The 26827-nt window shown below is 42.4% G+C and overlaps 1 protein-coding gene across 7 annotated transcripts in view; it reads left to right on the top strand.

Annotated features, from left to right (window-relative positions):
- The window catches only part of LOC144829072 (beta-Ala-His dipeptidase-like), a 392817-nt gene that overhangs the window by 221944 nt on the left and 144046 nt on the right, over nucleotides 1-26827 (top strand). For all 7 annotated transcript variants that reach the window (XM_078687840.1, XM_078687838.1, XM_078687841.1 and 4 more), the window contains one exon: nucleotides 7937-8131. In XM_078687840.1, the coding sequence (XP_078543966.1) occupies nucleotides 7937-8131 (195 nt within the window). The remainder of the gene's footprint in view (nucleotides 1-7936; nucleotides 8132-26827) is intronic.

The raw sequence follows: 26827 nt of genomic DNA, 5'->3' as shown, positions 1-26827 counted from the left end.
CGTAAGGGTCTCTAGGCGCTGGGGGCCGTCGGGAAGATTAAGCAAGCTATTGCCCAGAGTCACATGGTGCTGGGCTATCCTGCCGCCGGAGCCGGGGATCGAACCGTGGTCCCCAGATTCCAGCGTCAGTCGCCCTGGCCGCGGCGCCACACCTCTCCCAAAAAACCATACTCCGTTCGTTGGAGGGAAACTATGTCCACCATTCCCCATATTCCAACCCCGTATGTGGCACGGAGTTGGCTTTGACCAGATCCTCCTTTTTTGTTGCCTTTATTGATTTGTCCCTCATTTCTTTGTAAACCCAAAGATGGCAATAATGCTTTTTTCCAGTTGGAGGATTTTGCTAGCTACTGTATTGGCCCATGCATTCTTTCTGTTGAATAAAATCCCTCATTAGGAAAAGGTGTCTACCACCTCCACCCTGGCCCCCTCTATATAAAAGTTTGGGGGGTTTCTTCAATCTAGTTCCCACCTCTAATACGAAAGATTTCAGTTAATTTACCCGAAGATCTAAATCTATCACAAATTTCTTTTACTCCACTATGAGTTTCTACAGTGCCATTTCTGTGCAGCATGTTCACACTGCATCATCTGCATAGAGGAGTATCAGCATAAGGGCAGAATTCACTAAAGGCACACATTTTGTAGACCCAGATAGGGCTGCTTCCACACTGTTAGTATACATTGAAAACAGGAAGGGTGCGAGTACGCACTCCTGTCCGACCCAGCGGTGAATAGAGAACTGGTTTGTGCATTCCCTGTTCCTTTCATACCATACATATCTTCTGTCATCTAGCGCCAAGATGCTCCTTGGAGTGAACGCTGCGCTCTATAAAAACCTGTTTCATTCATTCATTCATTCATACACAGGCCATCACTTGTGAGTACATCTGTGGTATAAACTTTATTATAGTGTCATCTATTCCCATGCCTTCCATAACTGACCATTACTTGGAGTGCGAGGCACAGTCGAAGGAGACTGATAGGTCCATAAACGCCATGTAAACTTGACCCTTCTTAGCCGCCATGTATTTTGAAAGAATCAGACTCAAATTGAGACATTGCTCTAGTGTCCCTTTCTTAAAACTGTACTGCGAGGGTATTAGTATGTTCCTTGGCCTGGTCCAGTCCTCCAATCTATTCAGTAGTAGACAACCCATTAGCTTTGCTGCACCGTCCAATAAGGAGATTGATCTGTAGTTTTGTCGCAGGGCCTTGTCCCATTTTTCATAGATAAGAATTAATAGTGACTTTTTCCATCATAGTTGTGGGCCCATTTTTGCTATGAAGTCTATGGAAACCGCATCCGGTCCCAGAGCCTTGGTAGTGCTACATTGCTCCAACCCATATCTCACCTCCGCCAAGTCAAAAACCATATTATCACTTTGGTCAACCTGAGGGTTACCAGGTAGGGGCACCGTGCCCTCGTCTAACACTCAAACAATTCTGACAAAATGGGCGACCCAGGCCAGCAAACAATTTCATTATAAGTATTGATATAGATATTAATTTACTACAGCATGAGAAAAAAATAAGTGCAAGAGAAAAAAATTTGAAATATAAATATATGTTCACATTTAACCCCTTAACTGCTACCCCCAACCACAGTGCTGAGCCTTTTTTGGCTATTTGGGGAAGTTCATACTTAGGCCTCCATAACATTTTGTCTACATAAGGTATCCATGTCAAATGTGTTTTCCTTTTTTCTAACATCCTGGTGATTCTAAAGGTACCCAGGATTTGTGGATTCCCCTGGATGGGACCGAGAAAATATACCAAATATAGCTAAATTTTGAGTTTAAAAAAAAAAATTAGGAACAATGTGCTCTTCATAAAAGTGTCTGTTTTTTCCCCATAAAAACGGCATCATGAATGGTTTGCTGTGCTAAAGTCACCATCTCCCCAGCTTTCAGGAACATACAGAGCTGAATCAAAAAACATAATTATTTACAAGAGTTTTGGCATTTTTTTTAAAGAGGTAGTCAATTTTTCCAATGTTTTGGGGCTTTTAACTTACTTACAGTTTGTGGTGGAATCCAGTATGAAACCCATGGGTGATCCAGGAAAGCTATATATTTCTGAAAAGTGGGCTACATTTTGAATTCAGCAAGAGGTCATATGTGTAGATCCCTGAAGTGTTAATAAAGTATTTCATAATTAAATATCATTTATCTTTTATTTATATATATATATGTTTAACATTAAAAATATATCAAATGATCAAGCCACGTTTGTGGTGAAACGCGTTATGGCTGACTAGCGAGGAATAAACGCTACTTTTTGCACTTACTCTGGGTTCGTGTCTGCTTTCGTGGTATGCTGAGGAACTACTACCGGCATCCGAGTCTTTCAAGCGGCGCTTGGGATATATATATATATATATATATAAAATGTAATATACATATATCTATATAATATATATATATATATGTACATATATTCAATCCAAAAATGCCCAACAGCAACGGAAGCGCACACGACTTCAAAAGCACCTCTTGGTTTATTCAAAACGGAAAACAAGCTACAGCATTTCAGTAACATTTCTCTCCGACGCGTTGGAGGCGGTTTGCCTCTTAATCATGGAGTTTCAGCATGCTTTCGGCAGATGTCTCTCACAGCCTGCTCATTTAAATACCCTCAGTGGGACTAATTAATTACGTAAGTCCGTGAATGCAGGCTGGGACTTGTAGTCAAGCTAAGAGTTAATGTGCACCCTCAAGTGGGCTCTGCTTCATGCATGAAATTAAATACCTTGTTTCCCTCCAGTGGGCCATAATGCCGAGCAGGTTTAATTTATCCGCTTTTGAAGTGCTAACACGAGTTCTGGCAAAGTTCCACCTCGTAGCCTCCTTGTAGTTTAGCACGAGTTCTGGCAAAGTTCCAACTCGCAACCTCAATGTAGTTTAAGGATGGTGCAGCTTCCCACGGCAGGGCTGCCGTGTAATATGTTCAATCCAAAAATGCCCAACAGCAACGGAAGCGCACACAACTTCAAAAGCACCTCTTGGTTTATTCAAAACGGAAAACAAGCTACAGCATTTCAGTAACATTTCTCTCCGACGCGTTTCGAGGCGGTTTGCCTCTTAATCATGGAGTTTCAGCATGCTTTCGGCAGATGTCTCTCACAGCCTGCTCATTTAAATACCCTCAGTGGGACTAATTAATTACGTAAGTCCGTGAATGCAGGCTGGGACTTGTAGTCAAGCTAAGAGTTAATGTGCACCCTCAAGTGGACTCTGCTTCATGCATGAAATTAAATACCTTGTTTCCCTCCAGTGGGCCATATTGCTGAGCAGGTTTAATTTATCCGCTTTTGAAGTGCTAACATGAGTTCTGGCAAAGTTCCACCTCGTAGCCTCCTTGTAGTTTAGCACGAGTTCTGGCAAAGTTCCAACTCGCAACCTCACTGTAGTTTAAGGATGGTGCAGCTTCCCACGGCAGGGCTGCCGTGTAATATGTTCAATCCAAAAATGCCCAACAGCAACGGAAGTGCACGCGACTTCAAAAGCACCTCTTGGTTTATTCAAAACGGAAAACAAGCTACAGCATTTCAGTAACATTTCTCTCCGATGCGTTTCGAGGCGGTTTGCCTCTTAATCATGGAGTTTCAGCATGCTTTCGGCAGATGTCTCTCACAGCCTGCTCATTTAAATACCCTCAGTGGGACTAATTAATTACGTAAGTCCGTGAATGCAGGCTGGGACTTGTAGTCAAGCTAAGAGTTAATGTGCACCCTCAAGTGGGCTCTGCTTCATGCATGAAATTAAATACCTTGTTTCCCTCCAGTGGGCCATAATGCTGAGCAGGTTTAATTTATCCGCTTTTGAAGTGCTAACACGAGTTCTGGCAAAGTTCCACCTCGTAGCCTCCTTGTAGTTTAGCACGAGTTCTGGCAAAGTTCCAACTCGCAACCTCACTGTAGTTTAAGGATGGTGCAGCTTCCCACGGCAGGGCTGCCGTGTAATATGTTCAATCCAAAAATGCCCAACAGCAACGGAAGCGCACACGACTTCAAAAGCACCTCTTGGTTTATTCAAAACGGAAAACAAGCTACAGCATTTCAGTAACATTTCTCTCCGACGCGTTTCGAGGCGGTTTGCCTCTTAATCATGGAGTTTCAGCATGCTTTCGGCAGATGTCTCTCAGAGCCTGCTCATTTAAATACCCTCAGTGGGACTAATTAATTACGTAAGTCCGTGAATGCAGGCTGGGACTTGTAGTCAAGCTAAGAGTTAATGTGCACCCTCAAGTGGGCTCTGCTTCATGCATGAAATTAAATACCTTGTTTCCCTCCAGTGGGCCATAATGCTGAGCAGGTTTAATTTATCCGCTTTTGAAGTGCTAACACGAGTTCTGGCAAAGTTCCACCTCGTAGCCTCCTTGTAGTTTAGCACGAGTTCTGGCAAAGTTCCAACTCGCAACCTCACTGTAGTTTAAGGATGGTGCAGCTTCCCACGGCAGGGCTGCCGTGTAATATGTTCAATCCAAAAATGCCCAACAGCAACGGAAGCGCACACGACTTCAAAAGCACCTCTTGGTTTATTCAAAACGGAAAACAAGCTACAGCATTTCAGTAACATTTCTCTCCGAAGCGTTTCGAGGCGGGTTGCCTCTTAATCATGGAGTTTCAGCATGCTTTCGGCAGATGTCTCTCACAGCCTGCTCATTTAAATACCCTCAGTGGGACTAATTAATTACGTAAGTCCGTGAATGCAGGCTGGGACTTGTAGTCAAGCTAAGAGTTAATGTGCACCCTCAAGTGGGCTCTGCTTCATGCATGAAATTAAATACCTTGTTTCCCTCCAGTGGGCCATAATGCTGAGCAGGTTTAATTTATCCGCTTTTGAAGTGCTAACACGAGTTCTGGCAAAGTTCCACCTCGTAGCCTCTTTGTAGTTTAGCACGAGTTCTGGCAAAGTTCCAACTCGCAACCTCACTGTAGTTTAAGGATGGTGCAGCTTCCCACGGCAGGGCTGCTGTGTAATATGTTCAATCCAAAAATGCCCAACAGCAACGGAAGCGCACACGACTTCAAAAGCACCTCTTGGTTTATTCAAAACGGAAAACAAGCTACAGCATTTCAGTAACATTTCTCTCCGACGCGTTTCGAGGCGGTTTGCCTCTTAATCATGGAGTTTCAGCATGCTTTCGGCAGATGTCTCTCACAGCCTGCTCATTTAAATACCCTCAGTGGGACTAATTAATTACGTAAGTCCGTGAATGCAGGCTGGGACTTGTAGTCAAGCTAAGAGTTAATGTGCACCCTCAAGTGGGCTCTGCTTCATGCATGAAATTAAATACCTTGTTTCCCTCCAGTGGGCCATAATGCTGAGCAGGTTTAATTTATCCGCTTTTGAAGTGCTATTCAAGTGAGGCAGGCTGAATCAGAGCCATCTGCTGAGTGTTTGAAGTGAATCCATGATTAAGAAGCAGGAGCTTCGAAACGCGTCGGATGGAAATCTTTTACATGAACACTGATGCCCGTTTTCCATTGCTTAATAAACCGGAAGGTTCTTCTGAAAGAGGTGTGCATTCTCATTGCTTCGGGCATTTTTGGTGAGAAAATGATTATACGGCAGCCCAGCCGTGGAGAGTTGCACCATTTCCCTAAAGTCACATGGGAAAGGCTGAGAGTTGGAACTGCGCCTAAAACTCACCTTACAGCGCTTCAGAAGTGGAAAAGACGAACGAGCGCAGTGCCATGGCCCACTGGAGGGTAACAATTTACTTTTAATGACAAACATGAAGCAGAGCCCACGGAAGGTAAAAAATACACTCTGACTGGAACAACAAGTCCCAGCCTGCAACGAAGGAATTATGCACAATGCAACGCCCACTGGGGGTATTCAAATGAGGCAGGCTGAATCAGAGCCATCTGCTGAGTGTTTGAAGTGAATCCATGATTAAGAAGCAGGAGCTTCGAAACGCGTCGGATGGAAATCTTTTACATGAACACTGATGCCCGTTTTCCATTGCTTAATAAACCGGAAGGTTCTTCTGAAAGAGGTGTGCATTCTCATTGCTTCGGGCATTTTTGGTGAGAAAATGATTATACGGCAGCCCAGCCGTGGAGAGTTGCACCATTTCCCTAAAGTCACATGGGAAAGGCTGAGAGTTGGAACTGCGCCTAAAACTCACCTTACAGCGCTTCAGAAGTGGAAAAGACGAACGAGCGCAGTGCCATGGCCCACTGGAGGGTAACAATTTACTTTTAATGACAAACATGAAGCAGAGCCCACGGAAGGTAAAAAATACACTCTGACTGGAACAACAAGTCCCAGCCTGCAACGAAGGAATTATGCACAATGCAACACCCACTGGGGGTATTCAAATGAGGCAGGCTGAATCAGAGCCATCTGCTGAGTGTTTGAAGTGAATCCATGATTAAGAAGCAGGAGCTTCGAAACGCGTCGGATGGAAATCTTTTACATGAACACTGATGCCCGTTTTCCATTGCTTAATAAACCGGAAGGTTCTTCTGAAAGAGGTGTGCATTCTCATTGCTTCGGGCATTTTTGGTGAGAAAATGATTATACGGCAGCCCAGCCGTGGAGAGTTGCACCATTTCCCTAAAGTCACATGGGAAAGGCTGAGAGTTGGAACTGCGCCTAAAACTCACCTTACAGCGCTTCAGAAGTGGAAAAGACGAACGAGCGCAGTGCCATGGCCCACTGGAGGGTAACAATTTACTTTTAATGACAAACATGAAGCAGAGCCCACGGAAGGTAAAAAATACACTCTGACTGGAACAACAAGTCCCAGCCTGCAACGAAGGAATTATGCACAATGCAACGCCCACTGGGGGTATTCAAATGAGGCAGGCTGAATCAGAGCCATCTGCTGAGTGTTTGAATTGAATCCATGATTAAGAAGCAGGAGCTTCGAAACGCGTCGGATGGAAATCTTTTACATGAACACTGATGCCCGTTTTCCATTGCTTAATAAACCGGAAGGTTCTTCTGAAAGAGGTGTGCATTCTCATTGCTTCGGGCATTTTTGGTGAGAATATGTACATATATATATGATACACACACATACATATTTTAAAAAGTTGAACTAAATTACTATACTATATTTTAACATTAACGCCGATGGGGTTTTATTTTAAGTCCTTGTCTCCATTATTTTCTACAGGATGGTTTTACATATTCAGTGTTCAGCCTTGTGAGGTGTTAGACCTATGGAAGGTCTGAGTTGGAGTACATTTACTACTTTGTTGGGTCCTTTTTGGCTGTAATAAATTTAGAAGGCCAGTTATTGAACAGCAATGGTATTACTAATTTGTGGGTGGATCTTTGTGCCGCCCATTAAACCCTCCCTACTCCATCCAAAACCCCTCCACTTTAGTAGTAAGTTTGCCCTATTTTCCAGCCACTCTCTCCCCATCCCTACCATATTTACTACAATAATGTATGTGCAAGTGTACCAATATCTACACAGTCTGGGGGAGATCTCCTCACATAAAAGATAGGAGAGGCAGAGATGGAGGCCTCCACTCATAGGTTTGTGAATAGCATTTTATAGCATATGAGTAGTGCTGTTGTAGGATCACCTGGATATCGTACAAAAGCCATTTTGTGACTAGGCTGTAGTATGTGCATATGTGAGAATGTACATGTCTGTGTTTTTTAGTATCTGGTATATTCTGTCCAGCTGAACTCCAAGCTACACAGGAATACCACACAACACATACATATAGCATTGAGTCATAATGTGCCAATTGTTTGTTAATATAACCATTTACAATGTGTAACTTGTAAAATATAATCAGATGATGATCACGTTTTTATTTATGTTCTTGACAATTCGGTAGTAGCCTCATTCTTGGTTTCCTTTAATTTTTCATTTGGTCACAAGTTATGTGGTTTCATTTAGTGAGCAAGCAATGCTCATTACAAACACAATATTTATCTTTTTTTACACTTCTGTACATTAGGACATTCCAGTAAACCTAAAATTCTTAATCGAAGGCATGGAAGAAGTGGGATCAAAGGCTCTGGAAGAGATGATCAAGGTCCAGGAAGTGTTTTTCAGCAACATTGATTACATCGTGATTTCTGACAACGTTTGGCTCAGTCGGAAGCCTGCACTTACCTATGGAACAAGGGGAAGTTCATATTTCTTCTTAGAGGTACTGTAAAAGCTTCATTGAAAACCAATTAAAAGATGAGCTTTTGTGATAGACTAAAGCCTTTACATCAAATGAAATTCAGGCAAATGTTTTGTCAGATATTCTGTTGTATTGGTTTTCATACTGTATATAATCTTGAAACGTCAGTGCAAAAATGAGACAGCTACTGTTACAGGCTTAACTGAAACACAAGCAAAATACCATTATATGTTTTTGACGTTACTGTTTTCATAATTCTTCCATTGGTAGAACGCAAAATTAATTAGCGAGTTGAAACGAAAGTCAACATTTTCTGAAGTTACAGCTGAGTGTGTTGTAATCAGCTCCTACTCTCAGTTATCGCCCTCCACCTTGAAGAAAATCAGATTGGCTAAGCATCAAGCAACATAGCAAACACATGATGATGGCTGAAGTTTTGAAACTTTTCAAACACTCATCCCCAGTCAAGAGATCTAGGTTTAATCTATTGTTCTTTTGTTCACTATGCCACCCTAGTATGGACCCAGCCAACTGTTCCAAGGATGCTTGTTTCTGGTCCAGGGAGGACCTGGCCTGGCAGTTCGTGCTGAACTGTTTCCATGGTGAGCAGGGTCAATCAAGACTGATTTACTTATGCCTGGAATTAAACTGGAAGGGCATGGTGTGCAAAACAATAGAATGGATTTAGGGCCAGATCTCTGTAATGGGGCTGAATGTTTGATATTGTTCAGCATTCTGTCCATCAATTGTTCTTTTCGCATTTGTCTCCCCAAGTAGGACCAGTATTCCCAGATGTGTGTCCCATGCTCACCATGCCAGTGAATTCAAGATGGCCTAGCTGATGAGGGGTGATATCCCAAAACTGGTCCCAGGATGCTTGTTACTGGTCCAGGAAGGACCTGGCCTGGGAGTTTGGGCAGAACTGTTTCCATGGGGAGCAGAGTCAGACTGATTTGCATATGGCTGGGTTTAAACTGGGACGGCATGGTGGGCAAAAAAACAATGGATTTAAGCCCAGATCTCTGTTCTGGAGGTGAATGTTTGACATTGTACAGCATTCCGTCCATCAATTGTACTTTTCGCATTTGTCTCCCTAACTAGGACCAGTATTACCAGATGTGTGTCCCATGCTCACCATGCCAGTGGATTCAAGCTGGCCTGGCTGATGAGGGGTGATACCCGGGAAGCAGTCCCAAGATGCTTGTTTCTGGGCCAGGGAGGACCTGGCCTGGCAGTGCGGGCTGAACTGTTTCCATAGAGAGCAGGGTCAAGACTGATTTGCATAAGACTGTTTAAACTGGAATAGCATGGTGGGCAAAAACGATGGATTTAGGCCCAGATCTCTGTACAGGGGGTGAATGTTTGACATTGTTCAGCATTCCTTTCATCAGGAAGCCACGGGCAACCAATTCAAAAGGTGCAAACCCATCTTCATTTCTATATTATACCAAATAAAGTACCATCTTTAGGTACATTTAAAGGATATTATGTCACCCAAATGTTAAGCACCTTTTTAAAGCACTGACTGGAGAATTTCTCTGTGATATTTAGAATGTCTTTATAATGTACTCTTAAGGAAGTCCGCTATGAATGTATATTTGGTAATCATGTACTGCTAGAAATTGTTTAAATGCTACATAACTTGTTTTACTAATAACTTTCCAAGTATAGTTTAAGCTTCTCATCCCTTCATCAATAAAAATTGATTTCATATCTGGAAATTAGAACTTGACATGTGGTATTCATTGCTTAACTTTATAATGACCCTTCTGACGACAGTGTCAAAACTATTTTCTAGTCACTTGCCACTCTTTTGGATTGTCTCAAACATAATTTTTTAGTCACAAGCTAGTTATATTTGATGAGAACACAATGAATCTTGTATGTAAAGTATATAAAAGCACAACCTACAACACACATCAAACTTAAAATAGATAGAATGATGCACCACTTTTTCCCAGCAAACAACATTTTGAATTTGTGCTTGTTTCATGCAAAATATTACAGTCCTGCAGTGGAAAACATTATCAATTCCCATGCATACAAATACAACTTTAGGCCAAAAAAATGCAATACCTGTGTTTAAAGTACTATAAAAGAATCTGCTGAATCCAATATATCTGATTTTTAAATAAATTAAATTGCATCTTCAAAGACTGGTCAGTTTGTGTGTGTGGTTGTATGGATCCGTGAGAGGGTGAGTGTGAGAATGAACCAATTGTTGACTGGGTAAGTTAATGAGTGCATGTATGGATCAATGAGTGACTAAGTGCATTGATGGATAAATGGGGGATTGAGTGTATGAATGGATAAGAAGCTGCATGGAAGAATAAATGATGAGTCAGTGCATGGGTAGATGGCTGGATGAAAAGGTGAGTGAGTCAATGAATGGGTGAATGAATGGGTGAGTATGTCATTCATTGCATGGCCAATGGCTGGGGGGACAGCCTGCAACAATGGAATTAAAGTTTATAGTGCTCTAGTTCTAGCACCAAGCCAAGGCTAGGCTTACCAACCCTAATTACAGGTGCCATGCCTAGCTCTTACTGTCTCAAAGACAGTCTCAGCCCCAAGGTGTAGATCACTCACACCACTCAAATCCATCACTAAATCATGAGGGAGAGGAACCCTCTAAAAACTTGTCAAGCAGACCTTATCTTCTAAGGTTTCCTATTCACCCAATGGACTGTCACACACAGCAAGGCCGGTGAATGGAAACTCCAATTAACTGTTTTCTGACTAAGTACCCATTAGCTAAATGTTAAACCCTGCTGAAAAATCAAGTTATCTGTGTAGAAGTGAATAGTCAATCCATTTGGTGGCATGTAACAGCGGCAACCCAGCCATAAGGGTGGAGGGGCCATCCTCCTTTCCTTTTCCCAACATGAAGAGTGTCTGTCAGGCTAGGCAAATGTGAGCCTTACAGACACTCTTTATGTTCAGTTCAGGCAGCCAGGCGCTGTACTTTCATTAAATACACAGGCACCTGGCTGCCTGAACGGGACTTTGAGGGGCCGAAGATGTCACAGCCCTGTGGACCACACTTTCTCAGTCCAGCTAAGTGCTTGGTGGTCCGTCACTCATAAGAAAGAGCTGGACTCTGGGACCTGGACGCTTCAGTTTAAGCCCTGAAGTAGTGCCCATTGCCTAGTATCTATCAATGCGGCTGTCATGGAGTGGAGTGGGGTCAGTAGTCTCACTGACCTCATCCTACTCTGTGACGAGGTAGGGACTGCACCTTCTCTTATTAGCTGAAAGTCCTCCAATGAGATGAGGTAGCAGGCCCAATCCGCATGAACCACCAAGGCTTACCTTGTGCCACCAGAGATGACCGCTGCAGTCTGGGAAATGTAATTATTTTAATGCTTGGTGCATGTGTGTGTGTAAGTATGATTGTATGTATATTAGTGAGTGCGTGCTGTGAATGGTTGTGGGTGTGCGTGTGTATGTCCTTGTTGAATGGTGGATGAATGTGGGCATGTATTTGAATACATGGGTGTGAGTGAGTGCGTGAGTAAGTGAATGAGTGTGTGTGCGTGTGTGTGTGGCCCAAGCACCTCACCCCCTTCTCGAATTACCGTCTGCTACTGGCGGATTGGTTTTTGGACTTCTTAGTAGCCATTGTAGACTGAATTCCAATTACCAATGTAGAAGTGAATGCTCTGTTACTTTGGTGACGAATAGGTGTTTGGACTTCTTATGAACTTTTAGGGGAAAATTAGCATTTTATTTCAGTTGCATTTTGGAACTCTTTATGAATGCCTACTGTAAACTATGTGTTTCATTTGTTGTTTGTTCTCACCATTAAAACGTCGTTGCTTTCCACACTGGACATGTGTTGCCCTAACTCCATACCCATATGCTACAACTGGTTCAAAAAAGGAAACCAGAGGCCTGCCTTCCAACATTTCTTCCAAACAGTGGAAAAGCTGATTGTGCTCATCACCTGATTCCATCACCTTAAAAAGGTGTCTCGAAACTCAAAACATGAATTTACACATTCGGGCCCAGGTCCACCAGCCTGTGGCTATGGAGCCAACGGAGGTGGCATCCCCACATATTAAGCTTTTGTATTTTCAAAAATATTTTGTGATACGTTGCTGTCCAGGCAGATTGCACTTATAACTGAGGAAATCACAACAAATGTGTACCCTTGGATGATCTAGTTTTGAAGCCTGACAGGACTGCAAACATTTTACTCTCCCTACAACTTATATGAAGCAGTACTAAACTCTGCATTGGGCACAAAGATCCTTGCTTACCAAAGAAAATGATACCAGACTATCCTGACTCCAGTCAGTTATCCCAAAACAGTACAGAAAAGGCACAAAGAATTCTAAAGCCCTGTACACATAGTGGAAATATGGTGAGCAAATGCAGATTGCGTAACACAGCATACCCTTCTGGAAACCAGGGTAGCTTATCAACCCCAATAAGAGCTTTCCACATACAGATCATCACTTCCCGCCAATTTTCCAAGATGTCCCACAGCACATTATCCCCCAGATTCATCAAAGTCATGTTTTGCGAGTCCTTAATAGCGAATTTTAAGGATTCGCTATTAAAGACTCGCAAAACGGGATGCATGTAGGAATCGCAATATTATTTGCGATTCCTACTGATTCCTAATTTGCGATTAGCTAATTGCTAATCCCAAATAAGGAATGGCTTTCCCATTCATTCCTATGGGCCTAGCGGGCCCCAGATTGCGAATTCGCAATCTTGGAATGGTTCATGCATTGCATTTAAGGAATCTCAAATTGCGATTCCTTAAATGCAATTGCAATTTGAGAACTCGCAATCATTTGCGAATTCTTAAATGGCGAGTGCATGAACCCTTGATGCATCTCAAATGCAATTTTTGCGGGCGCAAACGGCCGAATTTTGCGATTCGCACCGTTTGCGCTCGCAAAAATGCTTGATGCATCTACCTGTATGTGTTCATCTCTTTAAAGTATGGAGTCTTAAATGTATTGAAACAAGCTAGATGGTGTTTGTTCGACCAATGCTGAGGTTGCGTCTGCTCTTGTAAGATGCTTTTCTCTGGTGATGTAAAACACAGGTTTCTCGAAAGAGCTCATGATGCCATGACACCTAAGACCAGTATCAGAGGAACACATTAAAGAACAATGGTTCCTAATGGAATCAACAGTTATATTACAAAAACCTTTATTTCATCATGGAATTAATCAAAATCAAACAATGACATTAGCAATGACTAGTATTTTATGTGTTGGTATTCCTGGAGTGTTTTATATATTAGACCCATACTCAGTGCTCAAAGAACTTACTCAGGGTGTGACAGTAAGAGAAACATATATGTTTGTCCCCCTAGGAACCATTGTGTTTAATGGGTCTATGGCGTCTGGGTCCAGGTGATAAAAGGGGTGCTTCTGTTTTACATACTTAGTATAACAGGAGCAGCTCAGCCAACCACTCAAGCAAGAACTGCCCGGCTCATTCACGTTACACTCTCTATTGTTGAGTTACTTGCTCAGCATACCCACCTCATCCCATTCCTGATGTACTCTGAGCTGTGACTAGCTTCTCCCTTATTCCGGAAGTGCTGTATGACTCCCCTCCCATTCCTACAACAGCGGCGGCTCCACCGCTAAGGTGGAGGAGCAAAGCCCTACAGCTCTGCGACCAGTAGTTAAAGGAAAACTAAGATGATTATAACCAACGTTATTATCATTCTCGTTTTCCGTTTCCTAGGGCGGGCGGGGCTGCTCTGCTTACAGAGCAGGGGCCTGGGGGAGGGGTGGTTTGCGCACTCAAAGTGCGCATGAATGTTTGGCTGGCCATCTCAGGCCAGCCAAACATTCATGCGCACTTTGCATGTTCTCCACTCAAGCTTCATGACATTCCCAGACTCCCTTTCCCCATCTGAGCACCAAACCACGGTGCTCAGACCAATCACAAAGCTGCATTGCAGCATTGTGATTGGTTTGGGGGAGCCTGAAAGCCCAGGTGCTTCCTGCAGCTAAACTCCAGCAGAAAGAAGATAAGAAGAGGAAGGAGGAGAGGCGGCAACCAACCGTAGCCAGGTAAGTGGGTTTTTTCTCCTATTGATTCCGCCCTCTCTCTGCCCCACCACCCCCGCCCGGTAGGAGCCGCTCCTGTCCTACTGTAGTGTAGTTCCTATTATCCCAATAGGCTCTGCGCATTGGAATAATACCTTCAATAGTATAGGCCTAGACCAGACGTTAACTAGGTCTTCTACTGTCGATATTAGACTTAAAGTTTTGGGTTTGCCAGCTAGCTCAGAGTTCACTAGAAACTTTCTCGAATAGGCAAGGAGGAGTTGAACCTCCCTGGATAGACAAGAAGGGATTTAGTTTCTGACAACCATAGAACATGACAACTTTGCTCTCCCCTAATCAAGAGTGTATCTCTAGAGTCGTGTGAAAACAAAAGACAACTTATTTTACTCAGTCAGTACGTGCATTCTTAGTCTCACCAGATTGTAGAGAAAAGGAAGAGACGGGCGTGTTCAATAAAAGATGGTATTTATTGATCAGTCTCTTTTCTCATACAAGAGAAATGGATCGATATTATCGCAATACTTATGGTTAAGTAAAGTGCATACAATAAAAGCAGAAGTATAAAATAATACTGTAAAAACATTTATATGGTTTCTAAGCCATAAGATGGTTTAAAATGGATAAAATAGATACATACACATATACATTTGACTAATCGTACTCAACTGGTGTTTCTAACTACGCCTACCCCGGTGTACCTGACCTAAGCCTAATACGTGGGCGGGAATAGAAAGTAGCAGTTTAAGTTAAGTTTGTTTTGCCAAGTGACTGACTCAAGAATTCTCTGCAAGGGGTTATTCAGTTCTGTACCTGGAATCTAGGATGAATGAGGGATGGTATCTCTCGTCTCTGGTCTCGATATTCCAAGCTGCCTGCGAGGGCTGCTCGGAAGCGCCGGAGCTGGATTTCTCGGCAGGAGAAAGCAGCGTCTCGTTCTCAGCGCGTCAGGAAGGCGGGGCTGCGCCAGCGGGGTCTGCTCTGCTCTGGGCTTCGGCAAGTCTGGCTGCTCCGATCTCGTCACCACCGCGTGTGTTTGCTTAAGGCAATACCGGTAATATTTATACCTGTAAGGTGCCGAGATTGACGTAAGGATGGACATAGATACGTCAATAAGGATGTCATACGACTTGGTCGTTAGCACATTCTTTTGCTGAAGTTCTCGATGAAATCAAAACAATGGCCGCTGGGTTTTTCCCAGGTTGTCATAGGTTTGATTTGTTTTGAGAACTCCGTATGCCTTATCAGGGGCTGGAGGAATATTGCTTGTCTAATTAGATGGCAAGCGTTATGACCTAATCAGATAACACGTTCCTGTGCCGTGGTGTGGCTTCATCAGATAACGGTTTCTGCATCATGGGATGGCTGCTAGTTAACTTGTTAACCAGAACAGGGTCAGGAATAGGGGGATCGATACAGAACCTATAGGAATACATCACACCCACTCCACGCTAACTATGGCCATGTTTACGAATCTAGGCATAGTAAAACATACTGTAGAGTATTGTGTATACCTTACCACCCCAAAATACATAAAATGCATTTTGAAATTATCTAATATACGGAAAAAACAGTCATATGTATTATATGCACTCAAGCTGTAGAATAATGCTAAAGTAATCACGCATATGTATACATTATTGCTAATTGGTATATGAGAATTTACACATGAAATGGCTCTTAATACAGAAGAAAAAAGTTCGAGACCATTTCATCACAGAATAAAATAATTATGAACATACCAGCGGGCAGCTAATGTCTATAAAGTTTCTAAAAATTGAAATTTTAGTTCTTTAAGAATAGTTCTTACTTTAAGCAGATGATTAGTGTCCCGAAAAATCGTAAAAATATTTTGGGGCTGCTGAAAAAATTGCTGTCCGTGAACTGGACGGGAAATTGTTCATGCTACTTTATTATTAAAGTTGAAGGCCAAATTCAGGGTGTTGGGAACGCCGTGTGCTAGCTTGCTCAAAAGTCTCTATTTCTGCTCCGGTGAGAACATCATATCATTTAGACTGTCGAAAAAGCTGTCAACAGCTTCCTGGGAGAGTTCCACTAACTCGGAAAAAGGTGTAACCATGCATTCGTGCGCATGATTGTCTCCATTGACGTTTTGATTAGTATTGCTGACAGAAGGTCGTACCTGATCGATGCTGCTTTCATCTTGAACTTCACTACCCCTCAATCGTAGTGGTGAAGTTTCCACGAATGCCGTCATCAGGATTGGTAGCCGTTGAGGGCAGCACAAAGCATGAGCCTTTATTGGACTCAACAATGTTTCTGCATCCATTGGCGCATCTGATTGTAGCGTCAGACAGGTGTCCAACACGCATTCTTCTCCGCACAGCAGGCACCTTAATACAGGTAAAACACATCGATGCCACATTGGTCGAAATGAAAGAAACCAAGTCATGTTCAGGTCTCTAAGCCGGGAAAGTCCCAGGATTTTTGATATCCGGTCCCGGTATCCAATGGCTCGGATTGTTTCTTCCCTTGTCGCAGGTGTTTTGTCTGTGACACGGTTTGCCATAACGAAATATAAGGACTAGGAATAGGATTCCTGCAATTAGTCCTAAAATGAGGGGAAGTCCGCCAAAAATCAAATGGACGAAATCTGGAAAAATACCCAGTATGGCTTTGAATGGTGTTAATGCCATCGAAAATACTGTCTTAAATACTTTTGAGACTCCACTGGTATCAGAAATATTTAAGATTTCATTCAGGATTTCTGCGAAATGTATGGGGGAATTAGTTGATAACAATGAGTGAATCTCTGCAGTCGTCCTTGCGACTAGGAGATCATACGTTTCTTTTGATGACGTGAGTCTGGTCGGCGTCTGAAGAAGCACTGTTTTCATTCTGCTTAAAGTATCTATTCGAATAGAAGTAATTTTCAAGTTGGGCCATGCCCTTGCCTCCCTGTCTGGAAAGGAGCTGGGGAACAATGAGTGTCCACAGCACATGACCTTCGCAGTCGTAGTTACGAGATAAGGAGTCCCGGGCATAAGACTACAACATCTGCGATCCACAATTAGAATGTAACTCCCATTATAGAGTCTTTGAAAAAATGGTTCTATTCCTGTTGCAGGTGCGCCTAGCTGGTGACATGAAAGGTTATTTGAGTTCCCTTCACAGGCTCCATGCAAACTAATTCCATTACACAGAAGTGTACCGCTTAGTGACATCGCACAAATATTGCCACTAAGAAACACTTTCTGTCCTTTATTACTGACACATGCATGTGAATAGGGCAAGTTCCATGTTGTCTTAATGTACCCTTTTCCCAATTTTTCGTACATGCCAGCCAGTATATATTTTTGGCAGTATTGAAACCTGAAGGTTGATATTGGAATATTAATTATCCCATGTATTATCCATTCACTGACAGGTCGTTCTGACATTGTCACTGGTAATCTCTCGAGTTTCTCAATGCTCAGGATTGTATAATCAGCACCCTTTTGTGCCATACTGATTTGTTTATCAGTAAGGTTAAAGATATTGAATAGTGACGTTGTGTTGATTAAACGCCAAGGCACACAGCCTGAACGCAGATTTTGTAACGTCCAGCCAAGCTGTACAATAGAACGCAATTGAGACTGACCGTGTTGTAACAACAGTAAGTCTTGCGATATTATGTCGATTGCTGAAGACACAATGCTGTCCAAAGAAAAAATTCTGGAGGACAGAGTCATTAGCCCATTGTCCACTACAGAAAGTGATTTTTCCAAATTAATACGGTCAATTTCCCGTATACTTTCTGCTGTCTCAATTTGAGTAACCTTCCAGGCCTCGTTGTAAGCTGCATATACAGAGGCTGCTATGAAACGTTTCTGATGCTGTTTGCGCGGTCCCATAATGAAATCACGCAAGTCAGCACCATCAGTAAGTAAAGTTAGGTGTTGCTTAATTTCTGCAGGGTGGAAGTTTGTAGCCATTGAAGGCAGAGTTTGCCCACACTGTAGGTGGTTATTATCCCTGGGTGTTGTCTTTGGGAATATCTAGGGTCTGGCCTGGTCAATTTGAACCCCTGTGTTTTGTTCAGGAATCTTTCTTGACAGTTATTAGTATCTGTGGGCCAGATTAACCATTGTTTCCAATCAGGATGTGTTCTGTTTTGGTTTAATACATAGTTTACGTCTATCTCTTCATCTGTAGAGCTATTGCTGTTCATTGTTGGCTTTGGAATAGACGGTTTATTTAAGTCTTTGATTTTGGCTAGGCCAAGACAGGTGGTTTGTTGAACAGTGTCATTCAAAAATATAATTTGTTCTGGGATCATGCAGGCTCTAAACAATGATTCTATACCTTGTACTTGCCATTCTTTTGTACCCCAAACACTTTTTACTTCAACATTTTTGTCCCAATAATCAAAACCAAAAGTATTCATTTGTTCAAAAAATGAGTCTGAATATATAAATTTCGTGTTTGTTATCATGGTCTTTGTCCCTGTCTTATTTGACAATTTGAAATAAAATGTTTCAGCATTACTTGTGTTGAACCCTGAAAAGTATGAATATTTGTCATAAAAGGTTCTTGAGCTTCCTTTTGGAGGGGTTGCACAATGTTCCCATTGATTATAATTTAAAACATTTCTAGGTTGTGCAGATTTATGTAGAAAATGGTTACCATAGTGGTTGTAACAGTACATACTATCATAATTAGTCGAACCCTGCAAATAATCATGTTTGGTAAATTTAGCAGACATCACTAAGTCAGACATCATATTATTTATACTTTCAAAGTCCCAATCATCAGCAAATGAGCTTGGTTTTACAAAGTCACTCAATGAGATCTTGATTTGGTGTGGATATTTCAGGATTTCAACCGGACCATAAATTTCGTAGTCAGTATTGTCCCATGCTACCCCACCCGGTATAGGATTGGCTGTGAAGTTGACTGAAGAAAGTTCTCTTTTCTCGACGTGTGAAGATGTGTGTGGTTTGAGGATCAAGTTGATTTTCTGACTTGCTGTGTCCATTTCAGCATATTTTCCCTCAATGAAGCGTCCCAAAGTTAGTACCATGATGAGCCAAAGTATGAGGATAAATGCACCAAAACCCACCCAAAATTCAATCCATGGAGAAATTAGATATGTTTCTTTCAGTTGTTTCAAAAGTTCTTTAGCTTTATCTTTAAAGGTTTTTGTTGATGGCTGTGTTTTTGATTCACTTAGGTCTTCAGAGGAATCATCGAAGTTTATGAAGTAGCCGGATGCAGTTCTGTCAATTGTTCCAATTGCTTCAGGATTACTGTTTCTTGCATATTCGTTTCTTACTTCATTGTAGGTTGGTGTGTCTCTACTAAATGTTTTTATTTGGGTTTTCAGAGGTTTAAGTTCCATTGCATTGTTGCACAGTCCTTGTTGTTCTTCTGTAGGCGTTTCGAATGTGATTAGCCTCTTAGTTAGGACCTCTGTATTGGTAGCAAACCTTGGTGTTCTACTACTTATCGGGAGTCCACTTGGCCTACTGTTTGTTATCGGCCACATGATTGTGGTTTTACCAGGTCGATGGATACAACTCGGTTCTCCTTTTTACCAGCAAGCGGCGGTAGTACAACTGATCTTGTCCCGTTGATAGACAAGACAGGAACTGCTTTTCTGTAAGAAGGCCCAAATTCCTTCTTTACCGCAATCTTTTCTCTGACTAGATCCCCGACTTTTGGAATCCAGACAGGTCTTGCTGGGACAGGTGGTGGTTCTTCAGTGGTTGTTGGCTGCTGTTTCAACTTTATGTTGCTCAGGTCTTTTCTTGTTTTGTTTAAGTCCTGCAAAATAGCCAAACGATCTTTGATATCAAAGCTTTTTTCCTTTACCACTGAAGTCTGACTGTCGAGATCTAAGACTAACATCCTAGTTCCAAACAATAATTCGTACGGACTGAATCCCTTCAGAGAATTTCTTGGCAGGTTATTTAGACTACGTTGGACACTTATTAGATGTTTGACCCACCCAGCTCCCGAACCTAATATCCTTTCTGTTATAGATAGCTTTATGCCTTGGTTTTTTCTTTACACCATCCCGTATCCCTCAGGAAGGAAGTGAGAAGAATCCCGCATCGCTATGCTCATTTGGCCGTGCTTCCCCACAAGCTTGAGGGCTAAAGTGAAAACATTGGTCAAACGTAGCATGCTCCTAGCGTATATGCCATTTAGACTCGCAAATCTTTGTATAACAGTCCAGACGTCAGCCGAGTGCTGGGGATCTACATTATAAGTGGAAACTAGCCTGTATATGTTAATCGGACGCTTTGGTTTTTACTGTTGATCCTTTCTGGAGTGAAACGCCACGGTAGTATACCGTTTCTCTCGCCACTGCGATCTCTGTTGCAGTCTGGGCATTTTTTTACAAAAATGTGATGCTGCAGGCTCATGCCTGGCCACCAGTACATAGATTGTAATTCTTCCAGAGAATCTTTTAGTTTGAGGTGTCCGAGACCCTCACCCATATGTGCGTCTGCAATTAACAAGGTTCTCCTGTCCATGTTTGGAATCACTCTATCCCCCACTCCAGGGATTCGAGCAAAAGGGACGGAGTTTGCATCGATTATGTATGTATAATTGAGTGGATAGTTGATCGGTAGCGCTGAGCAGTCGCCTTTTGATGACGTTCTCACCGCCAGCACTGTTTCACCGTCAATGTACGCTTTTTTCGAGCTACGGAAGCCGATTTAGTTGCTACCGCTGTGGCTGTCTCAGCCAATGAATTCCCTGCAACGTGAACGCCATCACGCTGATGACTCAGTGAGTGTGTCACGTGAGTCTTTGGTAGTTCTTTTTGTAACAGAACTATTTGTTCCCAAAGCAGTTTTTGCTTTATTGTTGCACCTGTGTCATCTTTGTAACCGTTTTGAATCCATGTCTGCAAATCGTTGTTATATGATTTGACGCAGTAATAAGAATCGCACACTATAAGTGTCGGGAATTCGCGATCCGCATTATCTAGCGCCATTTTCAATGCTATTATTTCAGTCTGTTGTTCTGAATTAGTTTCTACTGAGTGTGTTTTTGTTAATAGAGGTCTTAGTTTACCTCCGCGCCACACTTCTTTTGTAATCTCACATGTGGGGTTGTATGCTTGTTCTCCCCAAACGGAGGGTTGAGCATGTCCGTCTGTATAGATTACACAAGCGTATTGTCGTAAGGGCAGAATGTCGATTGGCAGAGGGAATGTTCTTTCATATTCTAGATTTTTCAATTCCTCTAGTTCTGGATCAAAGTAGTAGTTTACTTTGTCCATTGTAATGGAATTCACCCATTGTATCCATTCCGGATTCAATGCTGTTGTTGGTAAATTACACGGTGTTGTTAATGCCTCAAAGGCTGATTCTGCTGTTCCTACTGTAATACGTCTACCGTCAGCTTTATCTTTTTCTCTAGCTATTGCGGTTTGAACTGCATGAACAATGTTTTCTTTAATGCTGAACTTCTTTTCAGCTTCTGTGTACAAGTGTGAGTTGAATGCAATTGGTACCTTTTCTCCCTCATTAGAGGTCAGGTATGTGAATCCGCATCTTCCTGGGATGACTCGAATCACAAGATTGCATGTGTTATCACGTGTTTCTAATTTTGTTTTAATTAACATGTCTGTTTGTAAGGATCTCAAAATTTCTGTGTGTATTTGAGTCCAATTGGTTCTTTTAAAATCTGGTTTTATTAGATCATAAAGGGGCTTGACCCTTTCTGCGTAATTTGCAATGTATGTTCTTCCGACATTTAGGAAGCCTAGAATTGACTGTAGGTTTTTTAGTGTTCTAGGTGCTTGGAGTACGGCACATTTCTCTAGGAAATTGTCAGCCAGGCTTTTGCCTTCACTTGATAATTCATATCCTAAGAACAGGACTGTTAGATGGGCAATTCTAGATTTTTTAAAGTTGAATTTGTAACCCTCTGCTGCGAACCCAAGTATTATGGTGTTCACTCTCTTCAAGTGAGTATCCAAGTCATCATCTGTTAGGTATATGTCGTCGACATAAGATAATGCTTCGTCATCATATGTTTGTAGTAATTCTGTTACTCTCGCTGAGAATACTCCTGGGCTGTTCTTGTACCCCTGGGCTAACCGACAGAATTGTTTTTGAGTGCCATTTATTGAGAACGCGGACAAATATCTGCTCTCTGGTGCTATATTTTGACAAAAGAATCCATTAGAGATGTCTAATGTTGTTTTGTATTTTTTGCGCACTATGTTATTCATTAGTGCAGCACTATGCGAGTTTTGCACTGCAAAAGTTTTGCAACATGAGTTAAGGTGTCTGTAATCCAAAACTAGACAATATGAATTGTCTGGTTTGGAGACCGGAAACAAAGGGTTGTTCATTTGTGAGGTGCAAGTTTCAATCACCCCCTGGTATTCTAATTGATCTAGGATTTCTTTTACCTGTTTTTTAGCTTCTTGCTTAATTGGATACTGTCTCTGTGCAGTAGGTTGTGATTTTAACTGGATTTTGTGAGGAGGAGAGTCCTCATCCCATCCTACATGATTTTTATATAAAGCAGGAGCTTGAGCTACTGCCCACTTTATAGCAAGTGTGTATTTTTTATGAATTGGGATATGATTTGAGAAGGCAGGCATAATTATTTCTTCGCCATGAGGGCAGTCCCTGACAAACTCTGGTGGCCAGTCTTTTTCAGCTAGAAGGATGTCATAGCCCTTGGAGAGATTATCCCAAAATAGTCCCCTTATTTTTCTAGTCTTATCCCCTTCTATACGTAAAGTTATTTCATATATTTTGTGAGGTTTGCTAACTCTGGTGTCTGCAGTTTCCACTTGAAGATATTCATTCGTGTCCACTGTCTCCAGATGATTCATAAGGACTTTGCGAGCTATGCTCACTTCTGCTGCGCTGTCTAGCATTGTCTGAGCCCATTCTCCGTTTTTCAGTTGTGTCCTCAGTATTCTCGGCATTGTTAACTACTTTAATACTGGCTACCTTCTTTTTTGGAAATTGTAATTTCTTTTTTAGATGAGCAGGTTCCTTGTCTTTGGACTTGGCGTGCTCTTCTCTTTGTTCTGATCGTCCTCTTCTTTCCGATTTCTGCGAGGAAGTCTGAAAAGATTGAGAGGGGCGTGTATCAATTTCTTGATATCTATCAGGCTTCTTTATATTATCCCTATTTCTAAGGTTGTATTTTTTCCCAGAGGGCTCACTTTGGGGAGACCTGTGTCCTTGGTTTGGAGATATTTCTCTCCGCCGAGGAGACCTTCCTCTGGACTGGAATTTCTTTTCTTTAGGATTGAAACCCTACGTGTGAGTAGTGCGCTATATAAATGTCTTGATTGATTGATTGATTGATTGGATTGTTTGTTTCCATCCCAGCTCTTTTTTTGTGATGTTAAATTATTATTAAAAAATACTTTTTCAGGACTTTCAATCAGTCGGGGTTTTACTGGTATTCCACCTAAACTATCTCTACCTAGTTCCTCATAGGATTTTTCTATGATTCTGGCAATTTCAGCTGGTTGGTCTGCTATATCTGTTTCTTTTAACCTCGGGCGGATCGCCACGTTTGCTGCTTCTCCCTTTATGTTGGCTAGTAATATAGCCGAGACCTGCTTGAAGTCTTTCAGTAATTTCATACCAAGAGTTAAAGCGGGTTCTGGACCGTATTCATCTTGAATTTGTTTTAGCACATCTGGTATTACCGAGATGGATGGAACACCATGCGTTTTTGTGTAAATGGAAGCAAAGACTGTACCCCAAGTGTCACAGTCCTCCACGTGTGGTGCGATTCCCATTGGAAGACAGATAGTCAGAATCCTGTGTTTTTCTAACGGGGTGGTGTCTGGAAACACCGCCTCTATTTGGGTGATTTTTTGTGCTAACCAGAATGGTATTTGTTCCCGTTTAGCTGGTACTTTACCCAGGCAGGATTGTATGTTCTGTGGTGTAATTTTATTTGTGTTCCCCTGATGAGGGGTCAGCTGTGGAATTTTAATTGCTGGTTGGATTGTTGAAGTCCGCATTACATATTGGACTAATTGTCTATGTACTTTTATTAATTGTTTTAGTTGTATTAAAAGGTTTGCTGCAGACATCCCATCGATGTCTGGATGTGGTGTGTATCCGGCTAGGACCGGCCACGTTGCTCCTGGTCTACCTAATGGACCGAGCCTGGTGATGTGATTATTATGTTTTAGGGCGCCATTAAACAAGAGCAGGTGCTCTTGAAATTTAAGTGGTACTTCCACCTCCTCGAAAGGAGTGTACTCATTAGGAGGATCCTCTGTTTTGTAATAGTGGAAGTGCTTTGTTACAGCGTTCGCTGCTGGAAAGTGTATCCATGAATAGAACACCTCTGTCTGCCGATATTCGTGTGCCTCAATTACGAATATGACTGTGCCACCTCTAGGTGTCAGTCCATTTTCTATAAGTTTTAAAGTTATAGATTTTCTTATGTTGACCGCGATGAGTATTATATTCGGGTCTGCTTCTTGCATAGTATTATCAGCTGCTACGAGTTCAGCTGCTAATCTAGCTGCCTCTCTTTCTCCTTCGCTGTCTGACATTGTACTGTCCAGAAGGTTATTCCGTTTGTTTGCAGATCAGGTTTCTTATGGAAACAAAGATTAGATGCACAATATTTTGGAACACTGTATCCTTCAACGTTGACTAAACCAAGAACCATACATAAGAGTTTCCTCCTGCGAGGTTTGCCGGATATTACCTTTCACCCACTCCAGGAGTATTATGGGAAAAAAGGGGTCTGTGTGAAAAAGCACGACTGAGTTACTCTAATGTCTTGCGTTAGTTTTATCGCCTTTCCAAACGTTTGGGCGCCATGTAGTGTAGTTCCTATTATCCCAATAGGCTCTGCGCATTGGAATAATACCTTCAATAGTATAGGCCTAGACCAGACGTTAACTAGGTCTTCTACTGTCGATATTAGACTTAAAGTTTTGGGTTTGCCAGCTAGCTCAGAGTTCACTAGAAACTTTCTCGAATAGGCAAGGAGGAGTTGAACCTCCCTGGATAGACAAGAAGGGATTTAGTTTCTGACAACCATAGAACATGACAACTTTGCTCTCCCCTAATCAAGAGTGTATCTCTAGAGTCGTGTGAAAACAAAAGACAACTTATTTTACTCAGTCAGTACGTGCATTCTTAGTCTCACCAGATTGTAGAGAAAAGGAAGAGACGGGCGTGTTCAATAAAAGATGGTATTTATTGATCAGTCTCTTTTCTCATACAAGAGAAATGGATCGATATTATCGCAATACTTATGGTTAAGTAAAGTGCATACAATAAAAGCAGAAGTATAAAATAATACTGTAAAAACATTTATATGGTTTCTAAGCCATAAGATGGTTTAAAATGGATAAAATAGATACATACACATATACATTTGACTAATCGTACTCAACTGGTGTTTCTAACTACGCCTACCCCGGTGTACCTGACCTAAGCCTAATACGTGGGCGGGAATAGAAAGTAGCAGTTTAAGTTAAGTTTGTTTTGCCAAGTGACTGACTCAAGAATTCTCTGCAAGGGGTTATTCAGTTCTGTACCTGGAATCTAGGATGAATGAGGGATGGTATCTCTCGTCTCTGGTCTCGATATTCCAAGCTGCCTGCGAGGGCTGCTCGGAAGCGCCGGAGCTGGATTTCTCGGCAGGAGAAAGCAGCGTCTCGTTCTCAGCGCGTCAGGAAGGCGGGGCTGCGCCAGCGGGGTCTGCTCTGCTCTGGGCTTCGGCAAGTCTGGCTGCTCCGATCTCGTCACCACCGCGTGTGTTTGCTTAAGGCAATACCGGTAATATTTATACCTGTAAGGTGCCGAGATTGACGTACGGATGGACATAGATACGTCAATAAGGATGTCATACGACTTGGTCGTTAGCACATTCTTTTGCTGAAGTTCTCGATGAAATCAAAACAATGGCCGCAGGGTTTTTCCCAGGTTGTCATAGGTTTGATTTGTTTTGAGAACTCCGTATGCCTTATCAGGGGCTGGAGGAATATTGCTTGTCTAATTAGATGGCAAGCGTTATGACCTAATCAGATAACACGTTCCTGTGCCGTGGTGTGGCTTCATCAGATAACGGTTTCTGCATCATGGGATGGCTGCTAGTTAACTTGTTAACCAGAACAGGGTCAGGAATAGGGGGATCGATACAGAACCTATAGGAATACATCTGCGACCAGTAGTTAAAGGAAAACTAAGATGATTATAACCAACGTTATTATCATTCTCGTTTTCCGTTTCCTAGGGCGGGCGGGGCTGCTCTGCTTACAGAGCAGGGGCCTGGGGGAGGGGTGGTTTGCGCACTCAAAGTGCGCATGAATGTTTGGCTGGCCATCTCAGGCCAGCCAAACATTCATGCGCACTTTGCATGTTCTCCACTCAAGCTTCATGACATTCCCAGACTCCCTTTCCCCATCTGAGCACCAAACCACGGTGCTCAGACCAATCACAAAGCTGCATTGCAGCATTGTGATTGGTTTGGGGGAGCCTGAAAGCCCAGGTGCTTCCTGCAGCTAAACTCCAGCAGAAAGAAGATAAGAAGAGGAAGGAGGAGAGGCGGCAACCAACCGTAGCCAGGTAAGTGGGTTTTTTCTCCTATTGATTCCGCCCTCTCTCTGCCCCACCACCCCCGCCCGGTAGGAGCCGCTCCTGTCCTACAACCTCCTGGTGTTGTCCGTCTTGTATAAGCATTTCTTGGGCTCTGTCATCTTTGGGCA

This window comes from Lissotriton helveticus, chromosome 4_1, assembly GCF_964261635.1.
Source record: "Lissotriton helveticus chromosome 4_1, aLisHel1.1, whole genome shotgun sequence".
Classification (NCBI taxonomy): Eukaryota; Metazoa; Chordata; class Amphibia; order Caudata; family Salamandridae; genus Lissotriton; species Lissotriton helveticus.
This window is presented reverse-complemented; position numbering and strand designations above follow the sequence as displayed.